A 16231-nucleotide genomic window follows, 5' to 3' on the forward strand; every position below is an offset into this window, starting at 1 on the left:
TTCTGCGCTATGGCTACTCTGCCCTCACACGCCAGGAGCAGATGTTGGACAGGAGCCAGCATGCTCCTTCCCTGGAGAACACCAAGTCCCCAAGGCGACGGGTGAAGCCAGCCGGCACCCACACTGTGGGCCCTGGGGAAGGGCTCTTGGTGGGCTGTTCTCGGGCCTCAGCAGCTGAGGCTATCTGGTTCTCATGTCTGCCCTGGGCCAGGACATTGCTTAACTCAAGATTTCCTTTTCCCAGGGGCAATTTCGAGACAGCCCTAGAGTATCCTAGTGCCTGTCTTTTTCATTTCACTCTTCTCCTGGCATGTCTGTGTTCCCACTATTTCTCTTCTTTGAGCCTCTTTATGATTTTTGTTGTTATTTGTTTTTTTTTAATCTGTCGTGGCACTTGAACTCGGGGTCTCAGCACTGTCCCTGAGCTTTTTTGCTCGAGGCTGGTGCTCTACCACATGAGCCACAGTGCTACTTATGGCTTTTTCTGAGTAGTTTATTAGAGATAAAAGCTCTGGCTTTGAACCATGATCCTCAGATCTTAGCCTCCTGAGTAGCTAGGGTTCTCGGTGTGAGCCACCAGCGCCCAGCTTACGCACCTATGTTTATTGTGTCATTGTTCACAAGAGCCAAATGGTGGACTCACTCCAATAACAGGTGAACGGATAAGGAATCTACCGTGTGTATACACCACGGAGTTTATTCAACCAAAAGGAAGAATGAAGTTACAGGCCATTTACAGGAAAATGGATGGAACCAGAGGCCATTGTGTTGATAGAAACAAGTCAAGCTCAAAAAGCCATATCACATCTTTTCCTTCATAGGCAGGCTCTAGGTGTAAAATTTTAAAATAATGATAATAATGGGACTTGAGTGTAAAATGGGACTTGAGTATATATGTTTGTATATAAGTGTTGTGAAGACAGCATAATCGAAACCACAAAACATTGCTTTGTGGGGGAGGAAGAGAAGATTAAGGAGGTAAACTTGTTCAAAATTCACTATATACATCTGTAGATTTTTTATGTGAACCTCCCAAATACTTAAATAAGTCATAATACAAATACACAAGCTGGGCACTGGTGGCTCACATCTGTAATCCTAGCTACTTAGAAAGCTGAGATTTGAGGACCAAGGTTCAAAGCCAGCCTAGGAAGGAAAGTCTATGAGACCCTTATCTCCAATACACTACTCAGAAAAAAAAAAAACAAAAGTGGTGCTAGAGCACTAGCCTTGAACCAAAGAAGTGTTCAGGCCCAGAGTCCAAGCCCAGGAACTGACAAAAAAAATAAGTGAATAAATAAAAATAAACAAGTTCATTTAGGTAAACCATTCGATGATTTTTTTTCATATGTTCATGACAGTATGCCACTTTACTTCAATTAGTTCAAAAACATCTTCCTTACTCCAGATGAAAGCCTTCTGGCCATGAGCCATCACTCTCTGTTTTCCCTCAACCCCTGACTTTTAATCTACATTCAGTTTGTATAAATGTACCTATTTATATCAGGTATTTTATATCAATAGAACCATACAATTTTCAGTGTGGCTTGTATTAATGCCTCTTTTCTATTTATGCACTCTAAGCAGCAGAGTCCCTGCTTGTACACCGTGGGTTTTCTCTGGCTTCCTGGGGGCTTGCTCAGCTTGTATGTGGAACAGTCTGGAAGAGAAGAGATTTAATGTCCCAGGAATCTGGTGAGGGGTGATAACAAATGGATCACCACCTCAGCTTCCCCAGCACTTGATGAGGCATGATCTACCTGGTAATGTGCGACTCCTAGTTCACGCTCCCTTCCTCAGATCACTCCCCCCCACACGCCTGTGTGTGTGTTCTAGGAAGACCTTATAGGTAAGCTACTTGTACCTAGGCGCAAAGTCAGTTTCTGTGTCTTCTAAACTAAAGCGATGCCTGTGGGTCTCCATTTTAAGTTTTCTCACTTTTTTAAGAGACAAAGGACAACATCCCTAGAACTCTCTGCTTCGAGGTTCTCATTGCCTCACACCCTTGAATAGTATCTTCAGAAACTTCAATGTTGACTTATTCTTTGCAAAAAATAACATCCCCCACAGATGTGACTTATTCAGACTCAGAGGCAAGGGATTAAACCAAACATTTTATTTTGAGGAAAAATAGAGATAAGGATCCAAAAGGAAAGCATTAGACATGGAAAGAGGGGGAGCTGGAGGAAATGGAGGAAGCTCTTGAGTTCTCTGAGGGGAAGAGCTAAGGCCTTGCAATGCTGAGTGGCACCGTGGAAGACAGGCTAGAATGTCAGTCAGGTACACAGAGCCTACAGTGGGAGTCCAATTCTTGGTTGTCCCACTGAATGCTTCTCCATTCAGGAAGAGGTACCTGTTGACAGGGAAGGTGTGAGACACAGGTGAGTATCTGGAACTCAGCTTATCTTTGGAGCCTGAAGCTACACAACATACAATGATGTTGATACACCTTCTAAGATTCAAGGAAGACCTGGAATCCTAGCTATTCAAGAGGCTGAGATCTGAGGGTCCCAATTCAAAGCCAGCCTAGGTAAGAAAGTCCGTGATGCTCTTGTCTCCACTTAACCACCAAAAATTCGGTTAGTGGAGCTGTGGCTCAAGTGGTAAATGCTAGCCTTGAGCAAAAAGGCTCAGGATAATTCAAGCCCCATACATGCACACACACACACACACACACACACACACACACACACACACACACACACACAGAGTAAAGGAAGAGATTGAAAGTGGGTGTTACCCTTCTAAGGGAAAGTAAATGAATTGCATTGCTGACAAAGACATGAGGAAAAGATGAGGAAGTTGGTGGCCCACTTGGTTGGTTGGTCAGTGTGTCCAGTACTAAGCTGGACATTCTATGATTCTTCTGTAATGGATCTCTGAGATTCCACCTCCTTCACGGCTCCCTAATTCTCTCTATACCCCTTCACCTCCACACCCTCTTTCCATTCTCCATTCCTAGAAGGTCACTGTCTCTCTTCTGTAAGGCGTATTTTTTATTTATTTATTTATTTATTGGCTCCTGCGTGGAGCCAGCTCTGTTGTACTGTCTTCCAAGGACACAGCATGAGCCAGCCAACATCCAAATGGCTCTGGTAAGAAGAGGAGAGGGGGACTGTGAGACTCACGTTTTTTTTTGCAGGTGCTCTGGCAGATGTCTTTGGTTTGGAAGTTGTTGTTGTTTCCCTGGCAACCACCATAGACGAAGCTGTAGCAGGTATTGTTTTTACTACTGTACCACCAACGACGAAATAAAGCCATGCAGGGGCCAGATTCCTTTGGAAGTTTGCACACATCTGTAGAAAGATTCCCCCACCCCAAGGTCAGAGCTCAGAATACTCAGCTAGGGAACAAAAACAAGTGTCACTGCCACCAACAGATCCTTTTTACAAAATAAATACTGGCATGGAAAGCCAGAGCGTGAACAGGACATTATTGAGTGGTACGTGGGTCATAGAATAAATGAGAGGGAAAACTGTCAAGTTTCTACAATCCAATGAATATGAAAAGCTGGATCTGTGCAGACTAAGAGGCAAAGAACCAGAAGACAAAGACAGAAAAAAGTGGATTTCTTATATCTTTTGCAGCAACAATGTTGGTGTATGTTAGGACAACAATGGCTGCCTGGAGACTCAGAAAATAGTGAGTGTGAAAGAAATCATTTGATTCAATTCCACTGCTGTTGCTATCACTTTTTTTAAATTTTAGAAATAAACGCAGGGGCCGGGAGTATGGCCGGGATTGCTTGCCTAGCATGCATGAAGCCCTGGGTTCCATTTCTCGGTACCACATACACAGAAAAGGCCGAAGTGGTGCTAGCCTTGAGAAAGCCCAAGGACAGTGCCCAGGCCCCGAGTTCGAGCCACAGGAAAAAGAAAAAGAGACCTAGGTATTATCAGATAAGATAAGAACATAACCAATAACCAATGTCACACAACATCTTAGGGATAATAACGCATCTAAATGCCAGATCTTTCAAATCCAGAAATCTTGCCAAGAGACCAGCCGTCTGTGAACTAAAGGCCAGGGCCACTCCAGCTGGGCGAAAAAGATCACAAGTAGAGCAAGTGGTTATTCCAGGACTGATTATTACCTTGTTCGATATCCAAACATTTCTTCCCACAGCTGAAGACGCAACACTTCATGTTATTCTGGCATTGCCTGTCCTTGGTACACATGTCCCTTTCTTGGAATTCGCAGTTCTCTCTGACTCTGGGGCATTTCTCTAGGAAAAGAGAGGGCTTAACAAATGTGATCTGTGAAGACTGTGATCTGTCTCACCCTTCCCCACACCCAACTCTGAGGGATCAAAAGTTTATATTCACGTTGCCCGTCCCCTCTTTCAGGGCCTCCCTGTGCACTGTTCACACAGCACATCTCCTGGCCATCTCTCGCTCTACCTTTTTGGTCCCACTGGTCTATCCCCAGCCCATCCAAAGCAGAGCTTCTCAAGCACTAATGGTGTTTGTCAGGAGTGGAGATTTTCCTGTACACTGTGGGACACGAAGCAATGCCCCACTACATTCCAGTAGCTTTCTTATTACATAGCCAAAAAAAAAAAAAATCTGCAGACATTGTGAATGCTCCGAGGGGGAGGGGGAAGCTTTCTCATTGAAAGCCACAGATGCGGGTTCATCTGGTCGTTCCTACATTTCTGAAATCAGGTCTTCTGAAATCAGGTGGTGGGGGGACAGCAGTCAGGCAGTATTACATAGTGATTTTTAACACCCCAGAATCAGTTTTGTTTTTAATTCTACCATTTACCCTCTCTGAGACTTGGTTTCTTCATTTATAAAATTGTCTTGGCCTTATGAAGTTGTGAGGAATAAATGAGACATAGAATGGAAAGTACGGTCCTATTACCTAATGTTTGCTAACTACCATCAGCTAGGCATGCTTTTAAGCACTGATGTATACCATTTCCTTTCATCCCCACAACTGCTCTATGTTTTACAGATGAAGAAACTAGAGCACACAGAATTTAAATGACTTGCCTAAGGTCTCGTGACTACCAGGAGTCAGAGTGCCAAGTTTGACTCCAGAGCTCTCTACTCAATAATGCCTGTGTTGGTTGTTTTTTTTTTTTCCTGAGTGTTCAGAAAAGCTGTTATCATGATTACTATAAAAACATGGAGTATTACTGTCTTACATCTAAAGGGCCTTCTAGATTCTATCCTTTATCCCAAAGTCAAAAACACTTGACCTAAATGCAAGAATATTTGATAGGAATACATTTAAAAGAACCAGAAGATAGAGACAATGTTCCAAAAAAAAAAGGCGTTTTGCTTTTTGAGGAGAGGGGAGTGGTGGCAGAATTCTTCAATCTTCTTAGATTCCTATATACTCTTCTATAAATGCTGGATCCCAGGACTTCCCCCCTCCCCAAACCAGGGATGCCTCTCCACTGTAAAGGAACTGAAGGTGAAGACTGAATTCACAGAAAAGATCTCCCACAAAGGGGGTCTTTCCTCCCTAAATCTCCTCCTCTCCCAACCCTCAGCCCAGGCTAAAGATGGAGGAATGGAACTCACGTCTGAGGAATTGTCCCTTAATTTCCCTTCCAGCAAACTTCCCTCCCTCCCAGGCAAGCGTAGAGGCCTAATACTTACTAGAGAAGACCCAATCACTTAGGCCGGCTTGGCCATTCGCAAAGAGGACGAGTAGCGCTAAGATGCTCAGGATGCCGGAAGATTCCATTCTAAAGAGAGAGCACACTGATTTGTGGTTCCAAAATGTCTGCCTGCCTGTTTCTCTAGTATCTGGTTCCTTGGATATGAGAACTGGACAAAAGCCAACTGCCTCCTTTTCATGCTTGGAACACCAAGTTCTTGAGGTCATAAATAGGACTCCTGATACCACGCAGCCCACAGCTCTGGGGCATGGGTATCCTACTGGAGCTCTGCCCTGCATTGGGCTGGACCCCCTGGTCAGCAAGAAGGAATGGGAAACCTGCCCCTCACTGTCCAACATTTCCCTGGGAAGACAACAGCCACCCTTGAAAATCTTCATCTTGATAACCTGAAGAGTTGTGAAATGTCCTTCTCCTTTATTCCCATCACACACACACCAGCAAGCACCCCTCCCCTATCTCTCTAACAATGTTGCTATTGAGCTCTCATCTGTTTCTCTGTGCCTTTTTGTGCTTATCCCTAGCTTGCATTCTTTTATGTTCAGTAGGTCTCCCATTATCTGTGTTCTCCCCCCACCCTTGTTTCTCCCTCTTCCTCCCTCTCCCTCCCCCCTCCTTCTCTCCTCTCTCTCCCTTTCTCTCCCCCCCCCCCACAGTTTCTTCCCAGCATTCACCCTTGTATCTTCCCTTTGGGTCACTCCTTCTTTGACTCAAGCCAAGGCATAAGGATGTTGCCGCAGCGTGTTAGGGAGGAATTGGACTAACGGTTTCTGCCAGTGTTTGTCACAGTCGTGTTCCTTGGAGAGCAGGGCAGAATGTTGGCAGTTACAGGGAGCCTCTACGTTTTCCTTTAAGGAGAAAACATGAAATACAAAAAAAAAAAACACCTGCTTGAGTGTGAATGATCCAAGTAGAGTAACGGAAGAATCTAACTGTTGCATTCTAACAAAGCTAATAGAAAGAGGGTTCTGAGAACCTGGACCTACAGTCACAAATCCATAACCTCAAACGCTTAAGCTTTGTGTATAAGAGAGACGCTTTCCAAAGAACAAATGTTACCTGCAGACTCTTCTCCTTTTCTTTTCTAAATAGGTCTTGCCCTGTTGTGATCACTGATGCTCTCCAAATTCTCCACATGATGGAAGTGAGATGAGATGAACTCAGTTGTTTTATTTTTTTTTTTTTTGCCGTCCTGGGGCTTGAGCCACAGCACCACCCCCAGCTTTTTCTGTGTATTTGGTACCAAGGAATCAGACCCAGGGCTTCATGCATGCTAGGCAAGCACGCTGCCACTAGACCACACGTCTGGCTCTGAACTCAGTCTTATCTGTAGTGAGAAACTACCTCATCACAAAATTTAGGATCACAGACCATGCCTCCTCAGGAATCTTATCCCATCGATTTCACACTCTCACAGACGAAAGAGACTAAGGAATCAAATGTTTAGTGAACAGAATGTCTCATTCTACTTCTATATTCTTCCATACTCAGCAAGAGACCATGAAAATCTCGACTGTCTAGGCAGTAGGAGTCATTGGCTAAAAAAAAGGGATTATTCAGTAACAGACACCACAGTTTTGCTGTTTGTTTGATGTTAAAGACTGCAGCCAGGTCTTGCACATACTCTGTCCATATGCACACCTCTCATCTTTATTTTCAATGCTATTCCAGAGTTTCTACATAATAAGAAATGGTTATAAAAAAAAAAAAGAGCAGGGGGCCGGGAATTTCTCCTAGTGGTGAAAGTGCTTGCGTAGCATGCATGAAGACCCGGGTTCGATTCCTTGGTGCCACATACATTAAAAAAAGAAAAACCAGCAGTGGTGCTGAGGCTCAAGTGGTAGAGCTCTAGCCTTGAGAAAGTCCAAGGACAGTGCTCAGGCCCTGAGCTCAAGCTCAGGACTGGCAAAAAAAAAAAAAGTCATGAAGGTAGAAAAAAGAAGTCAGATTTATTATAATTTTCAGATTCAGTGGGTATTTTAAAATAATATTACACTGGGCACTATGGCTCCTCTCTGTAATCCCAGTTACTTAGGGGGCAGAATTTGGGGATGATCATGTCCAGTCTAGACAAAAAGATAGAGAACTCCCCTTCTCAACCAATAAGCTAAGAATAGTAGTACACATAAGTTGTTACAGACATACGGGAAGTGTAAATACAGGGATCACGACCCATGCCAGCTCCAGGCAAAAACAAGAGACCTCATTTGAAAACCCTGTGTGTGCAGTAGGAGGGAACACTGACCATCAGATGAGGTCTGCTGAGGCATGGATAAATCTTCCTCAGCAGTCTAATGAGCACATCCCAAGCAACTAGTTTGCATGAGTGTCGTCAGAAGAGGGGGTCGTCCTTGAGAAGATGACATCTTTAGAGAATGAATCTTTCACCTCTGTGGTATTTGCTGTAGGAATGCCTTTTATTCTTTCACTTGAGATTAATAATGTTTTCCCTCCTTTCACTAATCCTTTCCTACCTCCCTCCATGACAAATTCTTAATTCTAGTTACAAGTCATAAATGTAGTTGGTCATAAGTTGCAAGTGTTAACTTTCAGGTTGAGATCTTTGGGTCTTGCAGTAATAGATGCTGTAGCCCATCTGAATCTTCTACACTCCTATTCTCATCGCTTCTGGGGTTTCTTCAGGATGTGGTCTATGTTATTTTACTCTGTGTAAAATGAAGAATTGTCTATTAAAATCGCACTGCTGACATACAAGAACTTTTGATAACTGCTAATTGTTATTCTTCCAAATAAATCAGTTGCTTGGTAACACACATCAACATTCGAATCAGATTGCTAATTAGCTTTAGTAGTGTACATTTTTGAAAGGTGATAGGTTCAAAGCCGGATACCCATGGCCCCCTCTGAGGCTGAGATCTGAGAACTACACTTTGAACCCAGCCCAGGCAGGAAAGTCTGTGAGGCTCTTATCTCAAAACGGTAGAAGCATAGCCACAGCTCAAGAGGTAGAGCGCCAGCCTTGAGTGGAAAGAAAAAAAAAAGCAAAGGGACAATATCCAGTCCCTGTGTTCAAGTCCTAGTACTAGTACACACCAAAAAAAAAAAAAGAGGGATAGCTTTTAATGATGCTACTAATAATTAATTACTCGAATGCTACTATTTCCCACTTACCATTCAGTTTTTGGGCTCAAAGCACCTGAGGCCACAACGCGAGCAGCATTTCTCTTCCAGTGGACAGTCACTGTCCTGCAGGCACTTGGGTTTTTCAATCTTGTTACATGTCGGGGGCTTTCGTGGGCAAACGCCTGTTTTGACTAGATGGGGTAAAATAAGACACATGGCCTTAACATACTTGGTCCTAATTGGACACAAAGTTGGAGAATATATAGATAAGAACAGAAAAGGTCTTATTTCGGAATTCCCAGCCTAAAAAGACTCCCCACTCACCCCCCTACAAAAGAGCTAATGGATGCCAGCAGCATCTGGAACCTCCTTGTCTCTTGAGGTGTAGGAACGGAGGACCCCCCCCAGAGGAACTGCATTGCCCAAAGCCACACTGAAACATAGAAGTTGAAGCCAACTTTTGCCTCTCACCGCCATGTTCTGCTGCACCTCAAATCACTGACAATCTGAGGACTACACGCAGAAGTCTGTGGCTCCAAGCTCAAAAGGAATTGCCATTGGGCCTTTTCCCTAGTGCATCTTACAGGATGGGAATTATCAGGAATATTCCTAATGAAGTGTGTGTGTGTGTGTGTGTTAGTGGACATACAGGACCTGAGCTGAGCTCCCGGTATTTGTGCTTGCATGTGTATATGAGTGTACACACACACACATACTCCTATGCCTACATATATAGGAATTTTATGTAGCTATCAGAAAGAATGAAATTCTAGTATTTGCAAGGAAATTGATGGATCTCAACAATATAATACTGAGTGACCCAAAAGGCAAAAGACACGTATCTTCTCTCATAGGTGGATTTTAGATCCAAAATACAAACTCCCACCTAAAAACACCCCGAACAGATGCACACAATACAATGTATACTAACTAAAGTAGAGTCTATGCAGAAGTGGGACTGCATGGACTAAACCATAGACTTAATGAATATCAAGAAGATGATGAGAGTTTGAATAGGGAGGGTTGAAGGGGGGAATGGATGATTGAATAAGGGACCAGGAACAAATGCAGCCCAAATCCTTCAGATGTGGGAACTGCGAGATGCCTGTGGAAATGGGGGAAAGGGGCAGATGGACAGGGGAGAATCATAGACGGGATGACTCTGACCAAGAAGCACTAGACACATAAATGAACATCTTAAATTGTACCCCCCTTGTACAACTATTTGAAGTTCCCCGTCAGTGTAAGAGGCATCGGATACTATCCAACCCGATGTGGTTGCTCACACCTATTCCCATGAAGACTATGAACTCAAGGCCAGACTGGCTACCTATAAAGACCCTATCTGTGAAACAGACACACAGCTCCCCTCTCCCCCCCACCTCCACCTCGGGAGCCATATTCATAGTTTTACCTTTCCAGATATTGGCACAAACAAAACCACATCTGGAGTCACAACACTTCTCCTTCTCAAGGCAGTCGAAGTCATTCTTACAAGGGATCGGACACTCCATTCGAGAGTCATGAGGGAAGATGGGGCAGTGTCCTTTCTTGACTAAAAGGAGAGCAGATGTGAACTCCTGCAAACCCCATCCCATCCCACCGTCCTTCAAACCACTGTTACTTCCTGTTCAAAGCCAACTTCTCTCTCCCTCTCTTTTCCTTTCTTTCTTCCTCCCTTCCTGTTCTTACTTTCTTTCCTTCCTTCCTTTCATATGGACCAGTCCTAGAGCTTGGACTCAGGGCCTAAGTACTGTCCCTGAACTTTTTTACTCAAGGCTAACACTCTATCACTTGAGCCACAGCTTCCTTCTAGTCTTTTTTCTGTGATTAATTGAAGAAAAGCGTCGCTTGAACTTTCCTACATGGGCTGGTTTTGAACCTCCATCCTCAGATCTCATCTTCCTGGGAGGCTAAGATTGCAGGCCAATCTTCCTAGGGGGCTATGGAGGAACAAGGTATCTCGCCACATGGTGAGTGAAATATTGTTCTTGAGCCCAACATCGAGTCACAGTCCTGTCTCTAGCTAAATGATCTCATTTCCACCACCACTAAGGAATGATTAGTCCCTACTGAAGTTCTCCACAAACCAGCCCAAACTCATGCATGGTCTCTTTCACGGTTGGCTCTTAGGAAGGAGTGCTATCTTGGCCACAGGATCGTAATCCCTGAGAGTCTCCCACAAATGGAAGCTTAAGAGTCCTAGCTTTATCCAGTTGGGTGTCATTCTGAGACACTAATGGGATTAAAATTCTAGCTCTGACCAACTATGAGTCCTTGGGCAAAGAAGTTTACCTGTCTGGCTCTGTTTTCTTATTTGTAAATTATTAGAAATGTGACCAGCACTGGTGGCACATGCCTATCATTCTAACTACTCAGGAGGCTGAGATCTGAGGCTCGCAGTTCAAAGCCAGCCTTGGTAGGAAAGGCCTTGAGACTCTTTTCTTCAATTAATCACCAAAAGCCCAGAAGTGGGGCTATGGTTCAAGTAGTAGAGCACCAGTCTTGAAGCAAAAGAAAGCTAAAAAATAGGATCAAGGACTTGAGTTCAAGCCCTAGTACTTGTACACACACACACACACACACACATTTTGTAAGTGTTGGCAACAATATTTTTCCCAGACTGCTTTAGAGAGTCTTCAGTGGAAATTCCGAAGCTGCCTCATCAATCTCAGGCCTACTTCAGGACTTGTCTTTGCTAGTTTTGCTTTGTTTTGCCTAAGCTAAGATCTCACTGTGTAGCCCATAGTAGCCTGGAACTTGTGATCCTCCTTCCACGTCCATCTTACAGTACTGCATTTTTTCATGCCTTATGTGGTTTTATGTCTTCTCTTCACTCTCTCGGCTATACCTGGTGCTAACAGGGACGTCATGGGTGAGTGAGACGAATGGAGTAAAGAATGTGGATAAATCCAGTCGTAATATCCAATGTTCCCATGGGAACAGAACCAGGTATCTTGAAGGATAGGTACAGTGCTGCATCACCATGGTTACCACTTAGTGAGCCAACACCTTGGATAGCCACCCTGGAAAGCCGTGGTATCTTTGATCCCATAGAATCCTGTCAACAATTCATTGAGCTGTTTCCCATGACCCCCAGTATTACAGAGGAGGAGACTGGGATGAAGAAATTCTCAGCAACCTGGAAAAGGAGGATTTGAATAACCCAGGAGCAGCAGGAACTTTGTCTCCCAGCATCACCGGTAACCAGCACTGCGCTGAAGAATGGACACCTAGCCTTTCACCCTTGCCCCGCCTACTCTCCGCTTCCAGGGTCTACACTTCCTTCAAGCAACTCCAGGGCTGGCCTGTGTATGTGTCACGCTTGGGTGGGGCCTCTGAGTTCTTCTGGACAGGTTTAACCTAGTGGGTTAAACCTGGCCCCACTGGCCATTAATACTTTATTCACGATTTTTTTTTTCTGGCACATGATGATCAGATGACGCTTGAGCATTGCTCTGTGTTGTTGGGGGGGGTGGGGATGACGAGCCTTGGAAGTCCATGCAGAGTTTACTTGTTTGCTGGGGAGGGAAGACGGGGTGGAGGAAAGGCCTTAAGGTAGAGCTATGATGGGAAATCAGCTCATACGACCGTGAAATGATCAGGCTTCTTATCCTTGGCTTCTCTCCTGGGCCGGCCACCCCACATAACAACTCTTCCTTGCATGGGGATTCCTAGAGCTGTACGTCCATCCCTGGCCTGCCTCCCAGACGCTTCTTCTCCGCTCACTTTTTATTTTTTAAATGATCAGTTCCCTGCCTCAAGATTCACATGTGATTTCAGTTTGGGCCACGATAAATCTATTAGATAGATCCTGTTATTATCCTCCTGCTCTAGTTAAGAAAACAGAGACTCATAAAGGCAGATTACTGACCCAACACCTCCCAACCAGTTGATGACACAGTTACCACTTGAACTAAGGAAGGTCAATCTCAAGGATAAATCCAAAACCTTACTCATATATCATTTCTTTTTCTTTCTTTCTTTCTCTTTTTTGTCGGTCGTGGGACTTGAACTCTGGGCCTGAGCTCTTAAGCGCAAGTCTACCGCCCAACCGCTTGAGCCACAGTGCCACTTCTGGTTTTCTGGTGGTTAATTGGAGATAAGAGTCTCACGGACTTTTATTGTAGTGCCCCACCTGGCTTTGAACCACAATCCTCAGATTGCAGCCTCCTGAGTAACGAGGATTACAGGTGTGAGCCACCATGCCCAGCCTCGTATACCATTTCTGGTTAACCAGGCTTTCACACTGCCAGTGGTATGGGTCTTACCAAGTAACAGACAGGCACTCCTACAATCTTCCTTGCTGAGGAAGTTGTTCGCATTGCCCAGGCAGCCACCATAGGTAAACGATCGGCATTGATATTGTTCAAAGTCAAAATACCAACGGCTCAAGTTCATATTACAGTGTCCTGTATTTAAGGGTTGCATGCAAGGTTCTGATGGTAAGAAACAAAGAGAGAAGAACATTAAAGGTAGTAATGAAAGATCCCCACGCCTTAGACAGGTGCTGGTGAATCACGCCTATAATCTTAGCTACTCAGAAGGCTATGATCTCAGGATCATGGTTAGAAGCAAGCCCAGGCAGGAAAGACCCTATGACTCTTGTCTCCAATAAACTACACACACACACACACACACACACACACACACACACACACACACACACACACACACAACTGAAAGTGGCTCAAGAGGTAGAGCACTAGCCTTGAGCAGAGCTGAGGCTCTAAGTTAAATCTCCAGGATGGAGATTACCCCCCCCCAAAAAAATAAGGTCCCAGATTCTTAGTCTTTGTCATACATCATGATGATGTTATTGGCTATGTCACAGAAAAATCCACAGTCAAAAAAAAAAAGAAAAAGAAAAAAAACATAGGTTCGAGTCCTATCTGTACAAGGAATACTTCTGAATATCATTGGTTTTTGTTTTGTGTTGCTTTTTGTTTTGTTCTTGAGACAGGGTCTAACAAAGTAGTCAAGGGTAGCCTGAAACTTACTGTGTCAAGCACACTGTTCTAAAACTCATGATCTTTCTGCCCCAGCCTCTCCAGTGCTGGGATTACTACGCTTGTGCCACTGTGTCTGATGTTATAAGCATTACTTGTTTTCTCACAAAGGACATTATGAAGAGCATATGAAAGTACTTTGGAGTTTATCCTTCTTCCCCACAACTTTGAGTTCATTTGTTTTTTCATGGGGCTTAACTATGGGCCTAGGCACTGTCCTTGAGCCCACTTCTGGTTTCTAGTGGTTAACTGGAGATGAGTCTCACAGATTTTAGTACCTGGGCTGGCTTTGAACTGAGATCCTCAGATCTCTGCCTCCTAAATAGCTAAGATTACAGGTGTGAACCATCGCGCCTGGCTGACTGAGTTTTGAGAGGAAAGACGTGAGAAACTGTATCCAAAGAGTTTAACAACGTAGTTGGCACAATGGAAGCAAAGACATAATCTCTCATGTCTAAAAACTGGCTAAAGGTCTGCTGTTTGCCTGTTAGACATAAAAGCTCTCATAGGACATCAACATGATACAAGGCCACTCTAAGACTGTGATAAAATGAGACCAAAAAATAATAATAATAACCATGAAACTTATAAAATAACAAAGACCATCTTCTATCTACTAACATGAGTGACTTTATTAATAATTACAACTCTAGCTTTATTTTATCTGTTCTTCCTGGAGAATATTGAACTGTTTTGGAAAAAAAAAAACCTGTCCTATTTTTGGAAAATTTCTAATCCAAGGCAATCCCCAACTTCTGTAGATCTGACTCAGGCCCAAATCCTACGATAGTCTAACAGCACAGCCTCACAGGGGCCTACAGTGGAGCCTTCCATGCTATAATGAATTAAACCCAATGTGTCCACCTGGAAATGTGTATTCCTCAGAGTCTTTGCCTAAAGGTCAGTGACAATAAATATTTGTTGAAGAAATAACTAAATAAAAGAATCAGTATGGAATGCACAGTTTCCTACATATAATAGATGCTAAATACTAAGCAAGAGAAAAAAAAACTCCTCAAGGATCAAAGGTTGCAAAAATGACCCAACATCCCAGCTGCCCATAGGTTTGACTTTTTTTCCCCCCAGTCCTAGGACTTGAACTCAGGGCCTGTGCACTGTTCTTGGGCTTTCTCCAGGCTAGCACCCTACCACTTGAGCCACAGCACCACTTCCTGCTTTTTCTATGTATGTGGTACCAAGGAATTGAACCCATGCTAGGCAAGCACTCTACCACTAGGCCACACTTCCAGCTAACTTTTTTTAAACTACAGTGCAGATGATAGTCTCCTGACATGTTGTCATGAAGATACAAAAGATATTAGCTATTTGTGAATGAGTGAATGAATGAATGTTAGACTACAGAAGACAAAATGCCTACTTGATTTTTCACCAGTCTTGACTCAGGATTTATACTTTGAGGGTGGAGAATTAAATTAGAGAATGAGAAAAGCATGAAATCTGGCCCCGCTGTCCTGTGGTCTCAGGTTCTTAGCCAGTCAGTTGAGGATAGCTTGAGAAGCAGAGAGACTCCAGAGGGACTGCCACCCTCAGCTTAGGTGCCATTACCCACAAAAGGATCCATGCACTTCTTTCCACAGGCAAACGGGCAGCACTTCAGGTAAGCTTTACAGTTGTAATCTGTCTTGCACAGATCCACAATATTCGTTCTACACTCAAACCTCTCCTTGGGGCACATTCCTGATTTCTCTGCAACAAAGAAAGGTTTGGACAAACTCACATACCTTGACAGTTTTGACTCTTCTCCTTCTGAGGCAAAGCAAATAGACCAAAGCTCTCAGACTTATCCTGTACCTCAGTTCTTGGTTCTTATTCTGCAATATATATATAGGGGCCAAATCTTATCACTTTCGGCCTGTCTGGATAGATCTGAACCAAGAAATCTGTGCTCAGATAGAACTAAAGGAAACATTTCTTCAGTTTGATGTGGTGGCTTACTCTTGTAAATTTAGGACTTGGGAGGATGAGGCAAGAGGATTACAAGCTCAAAGTAAAACCCGATCTCAAAAACACAGAACAAAACAAAGCCCATTTGTACCACTGGTGCATGCTAATGAAAAAAACATTCATCAACTTCTATCCCCAAGCATAAACAAAACAGAAATGTACCTCAGATTCCAAGGCATAGAATGAGGTAGAGGAACCAGAACTCTGTCTTAAATTAAGAAGTCCTTTTCTTAAAAGCTAGTATTTTTTTTTCAGTGTATTGTTAAAGTTCAGAGACCATTCCCTCTTCTTCATTAACCCCAGCATCTTGTCTATCAAGAAATTTGATCCATTCTATATTGTAAATCTCTCCCCAAACTCATTTTCTCCCCCTCTTTACTGCCACATGTCCCATGGCAGCACCTGACCACACCCATCTCCTCTCCACTATTATACTATGGTCCCCTCATCTCTTCTCTCAGGCTCATGCCTAGTGACTTATCCATATTAAAATAAACCTGGAAGGCACAGGAAACTCGTGAGTAATAGGAAGGGACAAGCCAGG

The 16231-nt window shown here is 43.8% G+C and overlaps 2 protein-coding genes across 2 annotated transcripts in view; both read right to left on the reverse strand.

Annotated features, from left to right (window-relative positions):
• Positions 1-13: 13 nt before the first annotated feature.
• On the reverse strand, positions 14-5749 carry LOC150050539 (eppin-like). Its single transcript, XM_090352724.1, has 4 exons — positions 5610-5749; positions 4094-4225; positions 3129-3296; positions 14-234 (listed from the first exon to the last, which is right to left on the reverse strand). The coding sequence occupies exons 1-4, from the start codon at positions 5695-5697 to the stop codon at positions 14-16; spliced, it is 609 nt and encodes a 202-aa protein (XP_090208850.1). The 5' UTR covers positions 5698-5749.
• Positions 5750-8088: 2339 nt separating this feature from the next.
• Wfdc8 (WAP four-disulfide core domain 8) overlaps positions 8089-16231 on the reverse strand; it is a 17188-nt gene continuing 9045 nt past the window's right edge. Inside the window, 5 exon segments of the mRNA XM_090352725.1 lie at positions 8089-8295; positions 8762-8904; positions 10128-10268; positions 12985-13152; positions 15289-15429. Coding sequence (XP_090208851.1) covers positions 8765-8904; positions 10128-10268; positions 12985-13152; positions 15289-15429 — 590 coding nt within the window. The 3' untranslated portion in view covers positions 8089-8295; positions 8762-8764.

Source organism: Megascapheus bottae, chromosome 18 (genome assembly GCF_031878675.1).
Source record: "Megascapheus bottae isolate mThoBot1 chromosome 18, mThoBot2.hap1, whole genome shotgun sequence".
Classification (NCBI taxonomy): Eukaryota; Metazoa; Chordata; class Mammalia; order Rodentia; family Geomyidae; genus Megascapheus; species Megascapheus bottae.

Bases quoted from the DNA above. Each gene is read 5' to 3' on its own strand.
- LOC150050539 (XM_090352724.1), bottom strand. From the start codon at position 5,697: ATGGAATCTTCCGGCATCCTGAGCATCTTAGCGCTACTCGTCCTCTTT. The intron at 4,226-5,609 runs GTAAGTATTAGG...CTCTTTTCCTAG, and splicing joins AAGTGATTGGGTCTTCTCTA to AGAAATGCCCCAGAGTCAGA. The intron at 3,297-4,093 runs GTAATAATCAGT...ATCTTTCTACAG, and splicing joins ATGTTTGGATATCGAACAAG to ATGTGTGCAAACTTCCAAAG.